Source organism: Mastigoproctus giganteus, chromosome 5, assembly GCF_048544385.1.
Source record: "Mastigoproctus giganteus isolate SK-2022 chromosome 5, ASM4854438v1, whole genome shotgun sequence".
NCBI classification, from domain to species: domain Eukaryota; kingdom Metazoa; phylum Arthropoda; class Arachnida; order Uropygi; family Thelyphonidae; genus Mastigoproctus; species Mastigoproctus giganteus.
Window position 1 is genome coordinate 81465467 of NC_143579.1, and position 22867 is coordinate 81488333.

The 22867-nt window shown below is 37.8% G+C and overlaps 1 protein-coding gene across 1 annotated transcript in view; it reads left to right on the forward strand.

Moving 5' to 3' along the window:
* Positions 1-22867, forward strand: part of Taf1 (TATA-box binding protein associated factor 1) — an 818869-nt gene that overhangs the window by 66722 nt on the left and 729280 nt on the right. Inside the window, exons 4-5 of the mRNA XM_090374096.1 lie at positions 2475-2809; positions 12359-12556. Of these exons, the coding sequence (XP_090230222.1) occupies positions 2475-2809; positions 12359-12556 (533 nt within the window). The remainder of the gene's footprint in view (positions 1-2474; positions 2810-12358; positions 12557-22867) is intronic.

Sequence of the window (22867 nt, forward strand, 5' to 3'; positions counted from 1 at the left end):
TAGCATTTACCTTAGACTTGAAGTGCAGAGCTGATGAAATCGATGGCGGCATGGTGGTGGTACTATATCAGGCGTTGGGTGTCTTTACAGTCTTTTGCTGCTACTGGCAAAGAAACTGTCCAAAGTGCACTGTTTTTGACGGCTTTTTTATAGCTTCCTGAAGTAAGAAATGACCTTGTCTTCCATTTTGCACATTATGAGTTCAGTGTTTTCAATGTTGGAGTGTTTTTTTCCACTTCTCTTAAACGATCCCAACAAGAAATGACAGCTTCTGCTGACACTTTTTGGGTGTCGTCTTCTTTCTTTCCAGTGTCACTCTCCATAATTTTCTCCAACTCTTGTAGCTCCTCTGTTGTTAGCTTATGTCCATGAGCATCAATAAGGTCCTCTGCATTCTCTTCGTCAACCTCCAGACCCATTGATTTGCCAAGAGCAATAATATCATTTGTCAAATCACCACCTTCAAATCCTGAAGTAAGAAATGACTTTGTCTTCCATTTTGCACATTGAGTTCAGTGTTTTCAATGTTGGAGTGTTTTTTTACCACTTCTCTTAAATGATCCCAACAAGAAACGACAGCTTCTGCTGACACTTTTTGGGTTTTCGTCTTCTTTCTCTCCAGTGTCACTCTCCATAATTTTCTCCAACTCTTGTAACTCCTCTGTTGTTAGCTTATGCCCATGAGCGTCAATAAGGTCCTCTGCATTCTCTTCGTCAACCTCCAGACCCATTGATTTGCCGAGAGCAATAATATCATTTGTCAAATAACCATCTTAAAATCCGTCAACCTTATGGATAATTAAAGGCTAGATATTTTTTCAGGCTGAATTTAAGTACCTGATGGAGACATCACTCTAAGAACTTACAATCAGCCTCACACAATCCAGGATGTTGAACTTCGGTCTCCAAAAATTGTTGAGGGTGACAGCATTTTGACCAGAAATCACTGCAAAGCAACTTGTGAACATTTTCTTGGTGTAGATTTTCTTGCAGTTTGCTATCACTTGCTAGTCCATTGGTTGTAGAAGAGGAGTGGTGTTGGGTGGCAAAAATTTGACTTGAAAAAAGTCAAATTGTGCCTCAAGAGATTGAACAAGGTTGGGATCATAGTCTGGGGCATTATTCAGCAGGAGCAGTGCCTTCACAGGAAGCTTATTTTTCTCAAGATAACTCTTCACTGAAAGACAGAAAACTTCAAGCACCCATTCATTGAAGACATATTTTGTAACCCAGGCCTTCTTCTTACTGCTCCATAACACTCCAAGCATGCCTTTGTCGATCTTTTTTGTTTAAATACCCTGGGTGTGTTAGAGTGATACACAAGCAAAGGCTTCAGCTTGAAATCTCCAGAGGCATTGGCACCCAACAGGAGAGTGAGCCTATCTTTCATAGTCTTATGCCCAGGGAAACTGATCTCATCCTTAGTGATGTACGTTCTCCTGGGCATTCGCTTCCAGAAGAGGCTGGTTTCATCAATGTTAAAAACCTGCTGGGAAAAATAACCCTCCTGAACAACGAACCCTTGGAATTCAATTTTAAATGCCTCAGCTGCTTTTTTATCAGCACTGGATGCCTCTCCATGCCTTTCAACACTTTTGATATTCATTTTTTTTTTTGAAGTGCTCGAACCAGCCTCTGCTAGCTTTAAAGTCCTCCAAGTGCACAACACTGCCACTGGTTGATGAAGCTTTAAGTTTTAGATCATCATAGATCTGTTTAGCACATTCACAGATAAATTGTTTAGGCACTGTATCACTCTTCATCTGCTTTTCCCTAATCTATATCAACAAAAGCCTTTCCATTTCCACAATAAAGTCTCTTCTCTTATGCACCAATATGGAATCATCACTAACTTTAGCACTCTTTAGAATATCCTTTTGTTTGAGTATTGTAGAAATGGTCGATTGAGGGAAACCATACTCACGTATTAATGCACTAATTTTTATTCCACTTTTTTTTATCATCTCTTGCTTCACTTCAATAGAAATGTTATTCTTAACTTGTGCTTTAGGTGCCATGGTTATTTAATTTCAATTTATTTAAATGATAAATTCAAAAATACCACAAATAAATAACTAATTACGTATAATTAACAAAAACACACTGCTTGCATATTGAACAAGCACATCAAACAGAAGATAAAGAAACTCTCCAAAGTATTGTAACAAGTGGGAATGTTTTGTTGAACAATAACAAAGACACTAATTGGTTGAGAACAATTCTACAAGTGATGTTCCATGCTCCACGCTTCTGAAAATTTCCACTCCATACACCGTTCCAGCTATATCAGAAAGCCATCAGTTCCTGCAAATATCATCAGTCCTTAAAAGAAACGATGGTGTGGAAGATATATTGGTTCCTGAAAATATTGGATGTTGATGTCATCGTAAGTTGAGGCCCCACTATAATATAATATAATAAATATAATATAATATAATATAATATAATATAATGGATTTTATTATTTAAAATAGAAGATGGAGATGATTATGATGCTGATGAGGAAGATGAGTTGGTTTCCAGGGAAATCAAGCCAAGTGATGCCGAATTAATGCCCCCACCTCCAGCTCCTCCACCTCCAAGAAGTTCACATTTTTTTACTTCAGTTCCTTTAGTTAATGTTACAGGCCTTAATCAGAATTCATCTACTGATTCAGCTGGTGGAGATACAAAGTCTTCTCAAGAAGGATCATGTGGTAATCATGAAAAAAAAGTAAAAAAACTTGACACTCCACTGGCTGCAATGCTACCTTCCAAGTATGCAGATCTCGATGTTACACAACTTTTCCCAGAATTTAGACCTGGAAAGGTTATTCATTTTCATCGTTATAATTACTATTTAATTATTAAACTGTGATAACAGTTTATTTAAGCTGTTTAATTATAATTAAACTGTTATAACAGTTTAATTTTAACTTTTACAAATTCTAGAGAACTGGCATATTTTTTTTAATGTCCAGTCAGTTCTGCTATAATGCGGTACATGTGTTTCTAAAAATCTCCACGTTATGGCATTTCACGTATTAAAAACAACAGGGGTTTTGGGAAAAATAGGGATGTGGCAGAGCCCTCAAGAAAAAAATAATGTTTAGTGTGGTAAATAAAATACTAAAAAAAGTTAGAAACCCAATAAAATTTCTAACACGGGTTTAAACATCTTAAATTTCTAATAAATAAATAAATAAATATTACAACTCAAGCGTTTAGGGCATAAGCCTCAAGCTATGAAGGAGTCTAGACTATGTATAAATATAGTGCAAATGCATCAGGAATACATAGCTGTATCTGAATAAATCAGATTATTAATAAAACGGCATCGTTTTAAGTTATATCTCATATTGTGAATACCTTCACAACGAGTTGCCATGATATTGCACTACTTCGAATAAGTAACGCTTCACCTAAGGAGAAGACTAATGTTACTTATTCTCAGATGGATACCACCACCCAGACGGCACCGTTTCAGGGCTATTTGGCCCTTCTTCGGTGGGTGGATAGGTACCCAAGTGATGCAATGATGGCAAAACAGTTATGAAGTATAACTCATATTGTGGAGTTATACTTCATAACTGTTTTGCCATCATTGCATCACTCGGGTACCTATCCACCCACCGAAGAAGGGCCAAATAGCCCTGAAAAGGTGCCGTCTGGGTGGTGGTATCCATCTGAGAATAAGTAACATTAGTCTTCTCCTTAGGTGAAGCGTTACTTATTCGAAGTAGTGCAATATCATGGCAACTCGTTGTGAAGGTATTCACAATATGAGATATAACTTAAAACGATGCCGTTTTATTAATAATCTGATTTATTCAGATACAGCTATGTATTCCTGATGCATTTGCACTATATTTATACATAAATATTACAATAAATATATATACTAATCTGTTCACTGGCTTTTTTTTGGATTGTAAAATTTAAACCAGTAAAAAAGATAAGCAATCAACAACAGTGAACATGGCACACACAAATTGCAGAAGTGAGATACAGAGTAAAAAGTATGAAGCTTAAAAAAAAAAAAAAAAAGAAATGAAGAGAAGATATATTCTGAAAATTTATTTATTTTTTATGATTGAAGATTTTATTTATAATTAATTGCACTAACAGAAAAGCCCAATAAACCGGGACCTGCAAAATTGTTTTTAATATTTTATGGTATTGACCTCCATAAATATACTCCTCTGCTCACCCTATCATGCCTCATGAACTTTCTGTTCAAACTGAAAAATGTGAGCTCCTGAAAACATGAGTGGTCCTATTATATCTTATGACAACAGTGTGTCTTCGACCAATACAACTACAATAAACGGGAAATATAGCTCTCACACCTTTGACGTTTGACATTTTTTAAGCTTCGTAAACTTGTTTGTATTGCTGCGCAGGTCGCTACATTCAGCTTGGTGCCGGGTTTTGCGTTCACCAGGTGTTACTCACAGACGAAATCGTGCATGAGCCAACACGAAAATTGTGTTATACTCGCATTGTTCCCTAATATATTGGAGCAAATTTGCATTGTCAAAATGTATGCTATAGCAGAACTGACTGTACTCAAAATTTTGGAGGTATTTTTAGAAGTATTAATTTCAGTTTTGAGGGAAAAGTTTTTCACATTTTTACCAGTACTATTTCATATATCTGAGAGTATGTTTTCATACTCCAATGTGTATGAAATGGTACTGGTAAAATATGTTTGCATGCATGGTGCTCAAATATTGATATTTTAATATTGAAACAGTATGGTGTGTACATGCCCATTCACACTCACATTTGTAGCATGAACCCACACACACCATATTGTTCCACAACAAAAAGTTGATTCACAGTTTTTATGATTACAACTTTTTCAGCATTATATGATAACTAAAGTTGGAATTACTGAAATACTACACTACTGTTTAAAATAGAAGATGGAGATGATTATGATCCGGGATTAATTGATATCCAGTTATATTAAGTCAAATGATGCTAAACTAATGTCCACACCTCCTTTCTCAAGATGATTAAAGTATATCACCTCCTTTAGGGGGGGAAAAATTACTTTCTGGTTCCTTTTTTCCATTTTCTCTATTTGAGAAGAAATGGCATGCATAGTTACCATATGTATGGCGCACTATGGCCATAGTTGCCGATGCGCCCAATAAATCCCGAAACAAACAAACAATCCACACCTCCAATATTTTATGGTGATTGTACAGCAGATAAGTAGAGGATAAAAAAGAAAGAGAATTAACAGTTTATTCAAATTTCTGATGATTATAATTTCACATTCTAATTTTCACAGAATAAGAGAGCAGTTTTGGTCTTGGTAAAAGAAAGGTCTCAGAGTAAGGTTCCAGATAAAAAAAAAAAAAAAAAAAAAATGGCACCTGAAAAATTAACTTGTAAAAAAGGCATGTAGTAGAAACTGAACAGTGTATTATGGTGAATGTAATGAATCAGTGTGTGTGTGTGTGTGTAAAGAAACATTGATTAACTGACATGCTGTCTTTTAAACAGAGAAGGAAATTTTTAGGAAGTTTAAAAAAATCTGTTTTAGTTTAAAATCAGAGGATAATGATGCTGATAAAGAAGATTAATTGACTTCCAACGATATTAAACCAATTGATTTAAAGAATATTTGGCGAAGGTAAAGAAAGCCAACACGAGAACCATAGCAAACTTCGGACTTCTTACTAGCCAAACTAATCTGCTGCTACTGCACTCTAGAGCTGCTTGCTTGCTTGGTAAACAGACGATAGGTGTTATCGGTCTGGAGTAGAAGTTGAGAACGATATATTGATTGACAGGTAGGTGTGACAAACGATGTACTGATTGGTGCGTGAACATAACAGATGATAACATCCTTTTGTCCTAATAAACGCTTGCCACAATGATGAAAAAAGGTCAGGTTACTCCCATTTGAATTCCATGGGAGCTTGAACTCCTCCCGAAGTGGAGGGGGTAACCTGACCTTTTTCCCTTAGAATCATGGATGGACTAGTGGATAAATTGTTTATTAACAAAAAATTAATTTTTTATTAATTTATTTTTATTTTGTTGTTATTTTTGTTTATTTTTAGAGAAACTCATGCAGAATATTTTTTACAATGCCAGAACTTTCCGGTGGAACTCCAGATCTTGGGTACTCCTCCGTACTTTGACTAAAAGTCAGGAAGAAGGCAGTGATTGGCCAGTGCCAATCACTGCCATAAAAAGCTCACTGCTTTCCCCTGCCCCTGTTCTCCTAGGTTGACATGCCTAGGGTGTATATCCCCCCCCCACTTGCCACTGTTTTAAAATTGGGAACTCATTTTTTCCAGTTTTAAAACAGCGGGAGGGGGGGGATAAACACCCTACCTAAGTTAAGCATTCCCTCCTCGGTGACCAGAAATAATCAGAAACAATGCATTCAGAATAATCACCCAATCACAGAACTTGACTCTACAATCACTCCATTCCATGACCACACCACTGCGCGGAGACAAGGGGTACCGAAATATTAGATTTCAGCCGAACTTTCCACATGACTGTTTGTGATTCAATTAGTTCAAAATAATCATTGCCCTTAAAACAGTACAGTTTCAGTCTTATTAATTTAGTTTTCATCAAAAAACTTGAGCAACAGTTCATTTTTCCATACAAATTTCTTCCATCTTTAAAAGATTCATTGCTAATATTACCTCTGTACCGTTCATTACAAAACTAATTATGCACCGTTCTTTACTTATTAATATACATCATAATGCCAACCAATGACTAAACCGATGTTATCTTTTGTGTTCACGTACCAATCAGTACATCGTCTATCACGCCTACCTGTCAATCAATATATGGTTCTCGACTTCTACTATTCCGGCTGATAACACCTCCCACCTGTTTACTGAGTGAGCTGCGCTAGAGTGCTGTAGCAGCAAACAAGTTTGTCTGGTAAGAAGTCTGAAGTTTGCCACGGTTCTTGTGTTGGCTTTCTTTACCTTAGCCGAATATTTTTCCAAGATAGAACACAGTTTGGATACTTACAAGCAAGGTACACTGAGATATATACACCATAATGGACTATGTTGCATAGTCCATTATGGTGTATATAAAAAGTATAAAAAGCTGAACAAATTCGTACACTAGAGCAGTGGCAGTTTGCATCTGGTCATGCAAAAGTCAAGGTGATAAAGTAGATAGTTATAGGGTGTAGTAAAGATCTTCAGAGTTTCAAAATGGCATGGTTGTGGGATTGTGCATCGAGTGCTTCTGTATTGGAAATGGCATGGCTTGTTGGTTCCTCGTGGCCAACTAGTTAAAGTGTACAAAGAATGGTGTCAAACAAGTCAAACCATCTTCCACTGACAGAACTGTAAAGGATTACACAAGGCTGATGTTTGTGGTGAGCAAAGGGCGCAGTGCATTATATGGACTAAACGGCTGGTCACTGTGACCTCGCAATATAATACGGGGAATGCAAGGGCAGTGTTCCAAATGGTGATGCACTGCTCACTCAAACGTATGGATTCCACAGCAGATGACATACGAGACACCCTCTCTTGTTGCTGATTGATGGCAAATGCTGTGGTGTCAACAACACACTGGATGGACACTGGAGGACTGGAAACTACTCTGCTAGCTGAATGAGTCAGAGTACCTGATGCAACATGCTGATGGATGCCTTTGTGTGTGGGCAAGTAACACGAGTCCACGGACCCACTGTACATGGTGCCCACTACCTGGGCAGATGGCAGTGATTGCTTAATATGGGGCATGTTTTGCTGGCAAGAACTAGGACGATTTGTATGGTGTGTATGGATTAACTGAAGTCTGCTGGCAGCTTTTAGGAGACCTGTACCTTGCCATGTGTTTTTTCTTGGAAAGAAACAGGATCTTCCAAGATGATAATGCACCATGTCACCAAGCATGCACTTTGCACAAATGCACAAATGGTCCGAGGAATGCAGCGAAGTATCACCCATCTAGATTAGTCTCCAAATTCACCTATCCTCAATCCAATTGAACACCTGTGGTATGTTTTGGAATGGGAAGTGAGGAATGTAGACACACAACCGTCATCTATTCTGACATTGTGGAAAGCCATGCAGGGAGCATATCCTTATGGCCTTCTTCAGAACTTAGTGAAATCAATGCTTAAGTGAATAGCAGGTGTTATGCATGTGAACAGTGACCCAGCAGTTATTAGGTAGTGGTCATAATTTAGCGAACACTTAGTGTGTGTGTGTGTGTGTGTACACACACACACACACACACAGGCAACTCCCATATAACATGGTACTTCTACAACATGATTGATAAATTGCGGCAATCCTTGCACAACGCGGGTACTTATATAACATGGTTTCACTCTAACACGGTTAGAGAATTTCAGCAAACCTTGCATAACACTGTATTTTTGAGCTTTTGTGCAGGGAAAACCCTGCTATTATGTTGGATGTAATTTTTCAAAATTTCCACTCTTTTTGAATCCCTGCTGTTGACTCACTAGTCAAAAAAAAATTATTGCAAAATCCCTGTATTTTATTTTTTTGGGAGATCCCCGTGTTATGTTCTGTGTTATTGAACTTATGCTTGTTAAACTTGTGGAAAAATTTTAGATTTCAAAGTTTTATTACTATTGGATAGCATGACAGGCCATCCAAAAGATTTAAGTCATCCAAATTTTGAAGTTATATTTCTACCATTACGGTTGTCCTAGGTTAATACAACTTGTTTCATTCAGCCATTAGATCAAGGCATTATATCTACCTTAAAAACTCATTACATCAAAAAATGGTTACAATGGATTTTGGAATAAATTGATTCCAAATTTATTGAATAATGGAGACATGGAAACATTTTTCAATTGTGAATTGTATCAAAATCATAGCTTCATCGCTCAAAGAAGTAAAACCATCAACGTTAAATGCGTGTGGAAAAATGTATGGCCAGAGTCAGTTCATTCAGGAAATATGGTCAAACCAGCAGAAAATGGAATTGGTGCGATAGTAGAACTTGCTATGTCAGTAGGAGGAAAAGGTTTTGATGATATGACTACTGAAGCCCTCGTGGGTAGCACAGTTGATAGAATTGCCTTCCTCCCCCACACCGGGTGGAAAAGACCTGAGTTCGAATACTGTTGATGATGGGAGGAATTTTTATGGATCTTTTTCACAACGTGGCTGAGTTAGTTGGGTTCAGGCGAGGGTAGCATGGTTTTTTTTCTCCCAGAAAATTGGCTTTAGTTGCCAATGCTCCTAAAAAAATAAAATAAAAAAAGATATGATTACTGAAGTTGTTCAAAAATTACTGGTAGAAAAAGAGGCTGGCTGGTGAAGCAGATTTGGTGGAATTGGCATCATAGGTAAACCAAATCAATTCAGAGGATGATAGTGCAGATAAATTCTAAATTTCCATTTTACACTAAAAAGAATACGGGAAGGCATAAAGTTAGCCGAGCAATTAGAATCTTATTTTCTGAATGCAGATTCTTGAATGAAAGGAGTGCAAAGTTCAAAAGGGAGCTTCAAAAATGCTTAGTTCCATATGATGAAATTCACTAAGCATTATCAAACAAAAGCAAACAAAGCCAGATTACTGATTTTTTAGAAAGCAGAAGATACACGAAATCTAGAACGGTGTATTTCTGTTAGCTTTTGGAACACAACCCCCCCCCCCAATTTTTGTACCTTTTCTTAGTCCCGTATAACACGGTTTTGCACAACACGACATTTTATAGGAATCTAACTACCGTGTTATACGAGAGTTACCTGTATATAAATGTATATATAATACTAATTAAATCCAAATGAATCGAATATTAGACAGCAGAAATAAATGCAAAATTAAGTGAAATTAAAAAGGATAGTAGAGCAGACATCAGTGGCAGAAAATATGCAAAAATTACAACATGTTGCATGTATTTAACTGTAATTTTATGTTACAATAAAAAGAAATGAAAGTATGCCAGTAGCGTGGCAAACCAGTAGATCTAAAATTAAGAATAGAGTACTGTTGGAGAAACATTATTAGATAATTTAGAAAAGAGTGTCCAAATTAAAGGAAAATTTAGCAGTGCACCCCTTTGCTAAGCACCAGTTTCTGAAATGCGTGAAATATCACTCTATGTAAATGTCACAAGCCAGCAATACAGAAATAAGTAAAAATAGAGAATAAAGTAAAAATAAAAAGTAGAACATACCATAATATCGAATTGAATAGAAAAGACTGACCATTATGCCCCATCTCATCAGTGGACCATGAGGCCATAATGGTCAGGGAACCACTACATCTCAAATGCTACACAAATCCATGCTGCGAAAGAATGATACAAGGATCACGCAGCTGGTGCAGTTAGCAATTCATCACACTACTATCATGTAAATATAATTCTAATTAAATCCAAATGATTTGAATATTAGACAGCAAAAATAAGTGCAAAATAAATTGAAAATAAAAAAATTATCTAATAATGCTTTTCCAACAGTACTCTATTCTTAATTTTATTAAGAATAGAGTACTGTTGGAAAAGCATTATTATTAAGAGCACTGTTGTTAAATTCTTCTTCGCTCTACTGGTTTGCGCTACTGGCATACTTTCATTTCTTTTTATTGTAACATAAAATTACAGTTATATATATATATATATATTTAGACTTTTCTGTAATAAGTAATAATAAAAGGTAAACAGGAAAATGTTTGAATGGAATTGCAGAAAAAGTAGGAAAAGAGTCCCAGATCAGATTAATGCCATCAAATTATTGATTAAACATTACATCAGTCTGTAAAATAATTACAACAGTATGTAAGATATATGGATTTAAGACAAAGAATTTGAAAGTGTTTAAGGTATAATAATGTACAATAAAAGCTATCCCCATAGAGCCCTAAGGCCAAATTAATAGAATAAGTGTATTAAGCTTAATAAAAGCATTCAGAGTTAGCCTTTAGGCCAATAAGGAAGAAAAGATTTTAGAATAAACGTATTCAGTATAAAAGTATACCCATTGAGCTGTGAGGCCAAAAGACTTAGATAGCCTGAGTTGGCTTAATGTGTTATATCCTATAAATAAACAAAATTAATAATAATAAAAATCAATGCAAGTAAAATAAATGCATATAAAATAAATTGATGATGATGAAGCAAATTACTGATATTTGGATACATTGAATGGTACGTGTACGAGGGCTAGCACCATTCAATACATCCAATCAATAATTGGCGAAGGCTATTACTGTTTGTTATTTGCTAGTTTAGCGAGGTCCAAATGATCTAAAATTATCCAAATTTTACAAATCATATTAAAAAATTATAATTATATTAAAATTTTAGTAGCAAACTGGCAAAATAATATAGAAAGTGAGAGCTAACTATAAATTACATGTAGTGTTAGAAGTGAAAATTCTATTATGCTATTTGCTTGTGAAAAGGAAATAATTTTATCTTTTTCCTGTGAAAATAACTTATCAAGTAGTGAAAAAGAAAAGGCATATGCTGAATTAAGGCAAAAGGAGGTAAGGATAGTAATAGCACCTCAAATTGCTCTGATAGATTTTGAGGTATAAAATTTAGAGTTAGCTAGAAAGCAAAGAAAATACCATATAATAATAATAGAGGTACTTCGATGACTGGAGACAGGTCACCTGGTCCGATGAGTCCCGTTTCCGGTTATTTCGAGCTGACGGGAGGGTGCATATCTGGTGGAAACCACACAAAGCTATACATCATGTCAACAAGCAACTGTTCAGGCAGGTGGACGGTCAGTGATGGTCTGGGGCGTGTTCAACTGCCACACGTTGGAACCTCTGGTACATCTAGATGCATCTTTGAATGATCCTGGTTATGTGTCCATCCTTGCAGACAATCTGCATCCCTTCATGGTCATTGTGCACCCAGCAGGACAGTGCACCTCACAAAGCCATGGTGACTAGAACATGATTCGAAGAGCATTCTGGAGATTTTACCACCGTGGAATGGCCTCCCTGTTCACTGGACACGAACCCTGTGGAAAGGTCCATTTGAACTTTGGATTCCCTACCCAGGAATGTGAGGAATTATGGACAGTGGTGCAGCAAGCATGGATGGAAATAATTGTGGAACGCTTTTGTGCACTAGTGGACTCAATGCCTTGCTGTGTGACTGCCCTTATCCGGGAAAAGGTGGGCCTTTCACCCGGTGGGTCTTGTTTCCACTTTGTTATATTATTCAACATATATATATATATATATATATATTTTTTTTTTTTTTTTAAATAGAATAAGTTATTAGCTTAATTTCCTGAATGGTTGAATAAAATGTATTAATTCTTTGCAACAGCATATAAAGCTGGTGTTATTATTTTATTAATTTTTAATAGTTTATCTGATTAAATGAATGAAAGTGAAATTTATATATGTATGCTAGGTTCTCCGATTTTCTCGTCTCTTTGGACCTGGAAAACCTTCAAGTCTTCCTCAGATTTGGCGTGGTGTTAAAAAAAGAAGGAAGAAAAAACAAAGTGATTCTGAACAATCACTTTCCGAATTACGATCAGCTAAAGGGTTGTGTTTAGACATCTGTTATTCTCCGCCACCATCTGATATGTGTGATTATGATGATGAGGTGAATACCACTTTTTTTATTAATTGATTAGAGTATTACCTATATTAATTGTATAATGAAATATATGTGATTATTATTATGTGCATATAATACATTTGAATGTAGACTGCGTGGATAACATTAAACTGAAGTAATAAGTATTGAGTAAATATCCGAAACTGGTTTATCTATGGGTGCATGAGATAATCAATTACCATATTTTTTTTTTGCACATTTCCTGTGGGGAAAAAATCGCGTGTGTACCCTGTATGCGCGAAAGATGTTTCATGTGTAAACATCTTTTACGACATCTACTGAATTTCAAACAGCTAGAACTGAAATCATGAATGATGTAATTTATGCTCACGCCCGTTAAATACTCTACCGAGTCAGTGTTAGTGATGAATAGGATATACATGCCCGCTGCTTACTCTACCAAATCAACGTTTGGAAGAGGTTAGGCCAATAGCTTAATTGCCCATTTGATTGTAGCCATTTGTTGAATAGTACGATTGCAACAATACAAGTATTTGCATTGTTACAATCATACAATCGTGTTACTATCATGTTACTTTGTCACAAATTACACATGCAGCACTAACAAGATTTGCAATAAACAATAGTATCCACGCAATCGAAACTGACTTGGCTCAGGATCTCGAGTACAAGCGTGAGATGGTACTGTGCACATTCTACTTCACAATGAGGAAACAGAGATATTATCAGAGACGAAATATGTCGAGATCTACAACAACAATGAAGAGCTCATACTAGATCGTGAATTGTATGAATTGGACTTGGACATTCACAAAACAATTGAAATATGTAAAACTATGCGTCAAGTCAATGACGATGATGATCCTGATGAAGCATGTGGTAATGACCTGCATAGCCTTGTAATGCAACTGCGAGAAGAAGACCCCTTTCGAAACTTTTACAATCATCCAAACAGCGAGATGAATGAGGATCTAAAGCTCGCCATGCTCAACCGACTCAGTGCAATTGCAAAGAAATGAAAAAACTTGATGACCAATGAGGACTTCTGCAATTTAATGAGAATGGCCAATGACAAGCAAAATATTCTATTCATGAATGTAATTGGGAGTCTTTTATCTCCCATTCACAAACCAATTCAAATTTAAATATTCTTGACCAGCCGAGCCGGTTTTGGAAAAATGTTTAATTTGCCTTTTGATGGAAATATACAACCCCTTCAATAATACAGATGGGTACTGTAATACGTACAATACATGCAATTCAACTGGCAAGGCTGAAGTGCATGTAATCTAATGACCTTGGATGTGCTCAGAGCTGGTTTATGTCAGCTCTGAGCACATCCACAATCACTGCCCTCAAGATATCCATTTCTCAGGTTAGCATTAGTAAAGGCACATGATGCAAGAAAGCAAGCTTATATAGCATCAGCCAAAAAAAAAAAAAAAAAAAAAAACCCCTTCTCATTTCACCCATCCACTAACTCCGATTGTTTGTCTAGGTCTGCCATGAAACTATTTCAGTTATCAACTTCTACAACAACAACAGACGGAAGTTTGTTCCAGCAATCAACCACTCACTGGCTAAAGGCAAACTTCCGCCATCTATTCTGCAACTGTCTTTCCTCAAATTTGATTTTGTGTCCTCTCAGGCGATTATTCTGAGCAAGAGGAAGAATCTCATCAGCATTGAGCATGCTCAAACCATTCAAGGCTTTATACACCTCAGTCAGATCAACTTGCAGATGCCTAGTCTCCAGACACTGCAATTTGCAAAACTTAAGCCTTTCTTCGTAAGAGCAACCCATTGTTCCATTCACTAATCTTCTCTGTACTCATTCCAGCAGCTCAACATCCTTCTTAAAATGAGGCCTCCAGATCTGTATACAGTACCCAACGTGTGGCTTGACCATTGCCTTATACAAGGGGATAATCACCTCCTTATCCCTGCTAGAAAAATTCCTGTATATCATTGACAAGACACCATGAGCTACTCTTGCAGACTGTCTGCACTGATTCAGAATATTTCATATCTGCCTGCACAATTACCACTGTAATTGTGCAGGCAGATAAATCCATTCTCTACCACTGTCAGTGTAGTATCATACAGTTGATACATTACTGTGGGGTTACTGCTTCCTTTTTGCAGTACTTTACATTTGTCATATCCACATTCAGTTGCCACCTCTCAGCCCATCTGCTCAACTTTTCTAGATCCTGTTGCAGCAGCGTACTGTCATTAGTGTTATTAACAACCCTGCCGACCTTTGTATCGGCTGCAAACTTGGACATTAAGCCTGATATACAATGAACAATATCAATATCATTATTAAATACAGAAAACAATAATGGACCAAACAATGAACCCTGGGAGACTCCACGAAGTGCAGTGTCTATTGATTACCACTCTGTCTTCTCCCACCCAACCATCTCTTTATCCATAGCAACAATTTGCCTCCAATGCCACACTGCTCAAATGTGTGCAGCAGTCCTCCATGTGCAACAGTATCAAAAGCCTTTCTAAGATCCAAATATATGATATCAAAATTATTCTTTGCATCCAGTTCCTTTGTGACCACATCATAGTATCCAATCAAATTGGTCAGGCATGACTTTCCCTTAACAAAAGCATGCTGTGTCCGAGCTATAACTGAAGTCTTGTCTAGATGATCCTGCAGTGCTTCTTTAACCAGTGCCTCCATTAATTTACCTGGAGCAGAAGTTAAACTAACAGGTCTGTAATTACTTGTGTTGCCCTTGATGCTCCTTTGTGAATTGGGGTTACATTTGCACATTTTCAGTCCATGAGTACCTCCCCTGAGTCCAAGGAAGCTCTCATAATGGTTGGCTTACTTCCTTTGCTGCCTCCTTTAATATAACTGGATAGATCTCATCCATCTCAGGTGCATTTCTTATCTTTATCTTCAACAATTTCTCCTCCATGTTGCTGTCAGTTATTACAAAATCATCTAGCTCACTGCCAGAGTTTAATTCACCTTTGGTATTTCCCTCCCTGAATAACTGCATATGTGAATGTAGAAGCAAAATACTCATTTAGTTAGTTAGCTACCTCAGCAGTATCATCATCAACAGTTGAACCATTGATATCAAATGGGCCAATCTGATCCCCTTCCTTCTAGAGTTTACATAAGTAAAGAACTCTGCTGTTTTTCTTTGCATCCTTTGCCAAATATTTCTCGTAATTTGCCTTTGCCTGCCTAACCTCCTTTGTGACTTGGTTACATACCATCTTATATCTATCATAGACTTCCATGTTACCTCTGAATTTATATCCCATGCATTTTTCTTCTCTGCCACATATCTTTTTAAGCCATCTGACATTCAGAAACCTAGTAGCTTCCAAGATTAATTCTTTGAATTCTCCCATTTTGAATTTGCTGTTGGTAACATCATCAGTTGGTCTCACCGTATAGAATTTATGTATTGTCTCAGACCACTGTAGTTAACTTTACAAAAGCTAAAACCCTTCTCTTTACCTCTGATGGTAGTTACCTCTTTGAGTAAATCCCAGTTCTGCACACTGTGATCACTGCCACTTAGTGGTTCCTTTATCTGCAGATCCTTAATGCATGAAGAATCACTATTGATAATCAGATCAAGAGTATTACTCCCTCTGGTTTCTCCTGAACATGCTGCTGCTGTAGAAAACAATCATCCAATAAATCCAGAAAAGTGAGTAACCAACCCACAAATTCCAGTCCATATCTGGGAAATTAAAATACCCCATTATAAGACACTGATTTACTGGCCCGCTCTATATCACTGTACAGCGTTTATTATACTCATCAGAGTCATTAGGCCTATAACACACTCCTACTCTCAATTTTGCTTTCCCAGTGCTTATGTCACACCAAAATGACTCGACACTGCACTGTCCATCCATGTTGACTGGCTGCACTTCCTTGGATTTTGTGTTTCTTAACTAATAGCAGAACTTCTCCTTTCCTATCCTGTCTATCTCTCCTGTAAACATTGTACTCCTCAAATTCTATTTCGGCATTCCTTATGTCTGTGTGACACCACGTCTCTGATATCCCAACAATATCTGCCTTTGATGTTTTGACCAACACCTCAAATTCATCAAATTTATTTACTAAACTCCTAGCATTGGTGTAAATGTAAGTATACATGCACCTGTTCCTATTCTTAGCTACCCTAACACAGCCCATGTATTTACTTGTTTCGCAATGCCTCCTAGCAGTCTCTGGAATCCTCTGCACTTTGTTTCCCAGGCTTCTGCTCATTATAACAGAAGCAGTTCAAGAATCACTTTCACCTCTGACAGCGGCTACTCTTAATCTATTAGCCCATGTATCCACCCAAGCTAGCAGTTTTCCGACCCACCTGACACTGCCTCGATAGCATCAACAAATATTCTTGCAACCTTTCTATTTAAATTATCCCATCCCTGTAGAAGCAGTCTCTCCTGTTAACAAGCACAGGCCAGGCTGTGAAAAATTGTACCCCTTGAGCCTTGCACAATCTCTGCAGGACCGAATTATTGATTGACAAGGCTCTCATCATATACTCCCCCCCCCATACTAGTCTGGGCAGAATTGCAGACACTTTCAAATTCAACCCTAACTCAGCTTTTTTTCAACATTGACCTGTACTTGTTAAGTATTTCTGCCAGTCTCCTACCCTTAATATCATTAGTGCCAACGTGTACAACAATATCACATTTTGTGCCCTTAAAAGATATCTTTAGCTTTACAACTTCATCAACCTTTGTGTCTAGCAGACAAAGGTTACCAGAAGGTTTCTGTTCCGAGTGGCAGTGTTAGCCCAAAGCCATCTAAGTGATATGCCCCGAATCATAAGCGATTTTCCACAACCAGCAGGTTTATGCAGCTCTGAGCACATCCAAGCTCACTTCCCATGATCCTTTGCACGATCTCCTCTCCTGACTCCGTTTCATAACAAAGAAAACTTTATGACGATTTTACGATGCGGAAATGATGCATCTTAAAATCGTGACAAATTGATTTTACTACCATTTGAAATTTACTCGTAGCGCCAAAGATGTTTACACATCAAAACTCTTTCTGTCTACCTCTAGGCCCACTGGACCATCTACTCTTTAATGTTAATTGCACAAGCACCATTAAAATGTTTGTACTGACTTTCTGAGATTCCATACTTTTACTTAAATGGAAGTTAGCCATACAATGAACCTTCAAAGCTTTACAGAAAAAGGTGTTCACTTATTATTTTTTTTGTGTCGTGAAGGTGTTTCTACTTAGAGGCATGTTTCTGGTGAGTGTAGCAGCTATTTGTGATATTGGTTAGCATGTTTACCCACATTGTTTACATGAAACTCAATCTACTTCTTGTACCATATTGACAACTGGGACCCTATGAAAGTCAGAAAGATCTGTGGCTTTTGTTTGCCTTGGTTTTTTTTAATTAATTGCTGCTCTGTAAAGAATGAAATTGTAACATGCTTCTTTTGTGTTTCTTATAATATACATATATTGTAAGGCACCTCTGTAGCCAGGTGGGCAGGAGCAGCAGTGCGTAGCACACGCTTCTTGATTAGACCGGGGTTCGAGCCCATGACCACCAAATACGGAGGATGCGGAAAGGTCAGAGAATGACCACCGCATATCCCCGGAGCAATATGGCCTTAGTTGCTAATGCTCCTAAAAAAAAAAACCAAATAACATATTGTAAAACTAATGGGAACATTTGAGTGCCAAGACCCCACAATGTTGTGCAAAGCAGGAGGGTACCACATATTTTATCAGCTTTTTAAAAAAATTTTTACGGTTATCCCAAACACAAAGAATATTGAAATCTATACTTTAGGTTAATTTTCAGTAAATACATAAAGAAGGTTATTCCAAACAGAAATAAAAGGAAAAACAAGGAATAAAAAACATGTTACATCAGTGAATTTGAAGTTGAAATGTGAATGATTGTTGACAAGTGTTTGGTCTAGTTTGGAAGAAAGAGATGAAATAATTGACTCTAATTTAGAAAAAAGACACCCATTGAAATATCTATAAAATCATTTTGTGGTTACCTTTATATCTTTTAGGTTTTACTGCTGTCAAAGGGCAGCATTATTTTTTGACAATTTACAGAGTATCTAAATTCCATCAGTTTCAGTTTTTTTGAGGACGTTGCAAATTTGATATCTTTTGTTATATAGGAACTTTTCCAGTGTAGATAAATAAAGCAGTAGTTAAGCTACATCTTGAATATTGCTTATGGCTGTTGATGTATTCAGGTTTATTCCTTGGAGACCCCCATTTAAGGAAAGATGCAGCTGGTACAGAGAAGAATGATGAGATTGATTAATGGCACAGGGTATTCATGTCAAGTGAGACTTGAGTTTTGTATGCCACAGTGTATGGAAACCAGGGTTCTGCATAGTGACCTGATCAAGGTGTTTAAGGCTTTGAAAGGGTAAACCAAACTAAATGCTGAGGAAAATTTTACAACACACCGAATCATTAACATACACAAGGGGATATAAATTTAACCAAAACAGAAAGTAAGTGTAGATTAGATTGTCTAAAAATTTTACTTTCAACAAAGAGTGATTGACTGTTATAATAAACTCCCACGTACTCATGGAGTTTGAAAGTTTATCCAAATTTAAGGGAGTGGGATTACCAAATTCCTTCGTTATTTCCTTAGAGATACTTCATCTTCTGTAGTCATATACGAGGTGTGTCTAAAAAGTAATGAGATTGATGCTATAAAATATTTTAACAACTGAACTACAAATCAACATTATCCCCTTCAAAATAGTTCCTTTGGGAAACTATACACCGCTGGAGACGTTGCTTCCACTTCTAGTAGCAGTGCTGGAAGTTTTCAAATGAAAGTGCCCTCATCTGGTCTTTCACGACCTTTTGGATGTTGTCCACAGTTACAAAATGACGACCTTTGAGGTGGAATTTGAGCTTGGGGAAAAGGTAGAGGTCACATGGACTCAGATCAGGCGAGTATGGGGGCTGCGGAACCACTGGAATGCCCTTTTTGATCAAAGATTCGGTCACGGAAATGGCAGTGTGACAGGGAGCATTGTCGTGATGCAACATCCAAGAGTCCGTTATCTCCAGCTGGACGTGATTAACCCTTTTTCTGAGTTGTTCAAGGACCTCATGATAGTACTATTATTATTATTAGCCATATGGTGCAAGGAAGCCTGAGGCTTATGCTGCACCAGCCAAAAAAACTAAAAATTTTCTGAATTACCCCGAGAGAGAGAGAGAGAGAGAGAGAGAGAGAGAGAGAGAGAGAGAGAAAGAAAGAAGTCGAAGGGAATCACCAAGAAGAAGAATGATGATATCCAGCTCAGGACCCTGGGTGTGCAAAGCTCATACTCACCAGATGTCAGCCCCTGGTGTTGATTAACTGTTTGTCCTTGAGGCATGAATTCCTTATGAACAACACCTTGACTGTCAAAAAAACAAATTAGCATGGATTTGACTTTCAATTTGCTCATCCCTGCTTTTTTTTTGGGCGTGGCGAGTTGCTCGTGTGCCACTCCGAACTTTGTCTTTTGTTTTCGGGATTGTACTCGAAAATCCACGCTTCATTACCTGTTATGACATGTTTGAAAAAATTTTTGCCATTTTCGATGCATTAGCATTAGTAGAGGCATTTGATGCAAGAAAGCAAGCTTATGCAGCATCAGCCAAAAAAAAAAACCCACTTCCACTTCACCCCTCTGTTCATTCAAAATACCTGTCCAGCTGAGCCTTAAACTTATTTAGGCTATCAACCTCCACCACAAGGGATGGAAGTCTGTTCCACCAACCAACCACCCCCTTGGCTAAAGGCAAATTTCCGCACGTCTATCCTACATCTGTCTTTCCTCAATTTGAATTTATGCCCTCACAGGTGATTTTTCTGAGCTAGAGGAAGAATCCCATCAGCATTGAGCATGCTTAAACCATTCAAGGCTTTATACACCTCTATCAGATCACCTCGCTGGTGCCTAGTCTCCAGACACTGTAATTTGCAAAACTTAAGCCTTTCTTCGTAAGAGCACCCCTTTGTTCCATTCACTAATCTTGTTGCCCTTCTCTGTACTCGTTCCAGCAGCTCTACATCCTTCTTGAAATGAGGCCTCCAGACCTGTATACAGTACTCTAGGTGTGGCCTGACCATTGCCTTATACAATGGAATAATCACCTCCTTATCCCTGCTGGAAAAATTCCTGTATATCATTGACAATACTCCATGAGCTACTCTTGCAGCCCGTCTGCACTGCTCAGAGAACTTCATATCTGCCTGCACAACCACCCTCAAGTCCCTTTCATTCTCTACCACTGTCAGTGTAGTACCACAGAGTTGATACGTTGCTCTGGGGTTGCTGTTTCCCATGGGTAGTACTTTACATTTGTCAATGTTAAACTTCATTTGCCACCTCTCAGCCCATCTGCTCAACCTTTCCAGATCCTGTTGCAGCAGCATAGTGTCAGTAGTGTCCTTGACAACCCTGCCAACCTTTGTATCGTCGGCAAACTTGGACATTAAGCTTGATATACCATCATCAATATCATTTATAAATACAGAAAACAATAATGGACCCAACACTGATCCTTGAGGGACTCCACTAATAACATTAGTCCACGATGAGCAGTGTCCATTGATTACCACTCTCTGTCTTCTCCCCCTCAACCACCCCTTTATCCATAGCAGCAATTTGCCTCCAATGTCACACTGCTCCAATTTGTGTAGCAGTCTTCCATGTGCAACAGTATCAAAAGCCTTTCTAAGATCCAAGTATATAATATCAAAGTTATTCCCTGCATCCAGTTCTTTTGTGACTGCATCATAGTATCCAATCAAGTTGGTCAGGCAAGACTTCCCCTTAACAAAACCATGCTGTGTATGAGCTATAACTGAAGTCTTGTCTAAATGATCCTGCAGTGCTTCTTTAACCAGTGCCTCCATTAATTTTCCTGGAACAGAAGTTAAGCTCACAGGTCTATAATTACTTGTGTCAGCCTTTGATCCTCCTTTGTGAATTGGGGTCACATTTGCACATTTCCAGTCTGTGGGTACCTCCCCTGAGTCCAAGGAAGCTCTCATAATTATGGCTAAGGATTTGCTTACTTCCTTTGCTGCCTCCTTTAATATAACTGGATAGATCCCATCCACCCCGGGTGCCTTTCTTGTGTTTATCTTCAACAGTTTCTCCTCCACTTTACTCCCAGTTATTTCAAGATTCTGTAGCTTACTGCTAGAGTTGAATACACCTCTAAATTGCGTTTAAATGCGTTTAAGAAGGTCCAGGCACACATTCCTTCGGTTTTCCTTTTGTTCATTGGTGCGCTTTTTTGGAACCAGCTTTGCACAAATTGTCCACATGCCCGATTCCTTGGTCAAAATATCGTGAACGGTTTTTGGTGATTCAAATTCAACTTACTATCGATCATTCTGACTGTCAAACATTGATCAGACCTCACGAGAGCCCTCACTCTGGTCACATTTTTGTCTGTTTTTGACGTGCATGGTCTTCCAGAACGAGGTTCATCTTCCACACTCATATGGCCATCCAAAAATTCTTTATGCCACCTAAAAAGCTGTGCCGTTGATAGAGCATGCTCTCCATAAGCCCTTTTTAATTTTTCATAAAGTTTCTGTTGTGTTTTTGTTAAGTTTGATGCAAAATTTTATCACGCAATGCTGCTCAAGATTTCATTTTTCCATTTTCACAATGTATCACTACACATACTTGCACAACTCACTGTCAAGTCAGACCTGTTAATGCTATCGAGTTGAAACTTGCACTGAACATCAAGTAAGAATGTATGTCTCGGTTGGTGTCAGTGGCGTGGCTACAGTGTTGCCGGTTTTCGAGTCACGCATTCAGTCTCATTACTTTTTAGACACACCTCGTAACTTGTCATATCTACTGCAAGTGCATGTGATATAGAGCTGGGCAACAAGACTGGCGAGGGGAATAAAGGAGTGCTCTTACAAAGAAAATCTGAAGTTCTGCATATCGCAGCATTTGGAGACTAGGCACCTGTGAGATGATCTGATTGAGATGTATAATGCCTTGAATGGATTGAGCAGGCTCAATGCTGATGGGATTCTTCGTCTTACTCATTACAAAGCTGAGGGGGCATAAACTCAAATTGAGGAAGACAGTTGTCAAATAGATGTGCGGAAATTTGGCTTTAGCCAGTGGGTTGTTAATTGTTGGAACAAATTTCCATCTGTCATTGTGGAAGTTGATAGCTTAAATGAATTCAAGGAAGAAGTGGACAAAGAAATGGAGTGAATCGATGAGTGAAATGGGAAGTTTTTTTTCCCCTTGTTTTTTTGACTGATGCTGTATAAGCTTGCT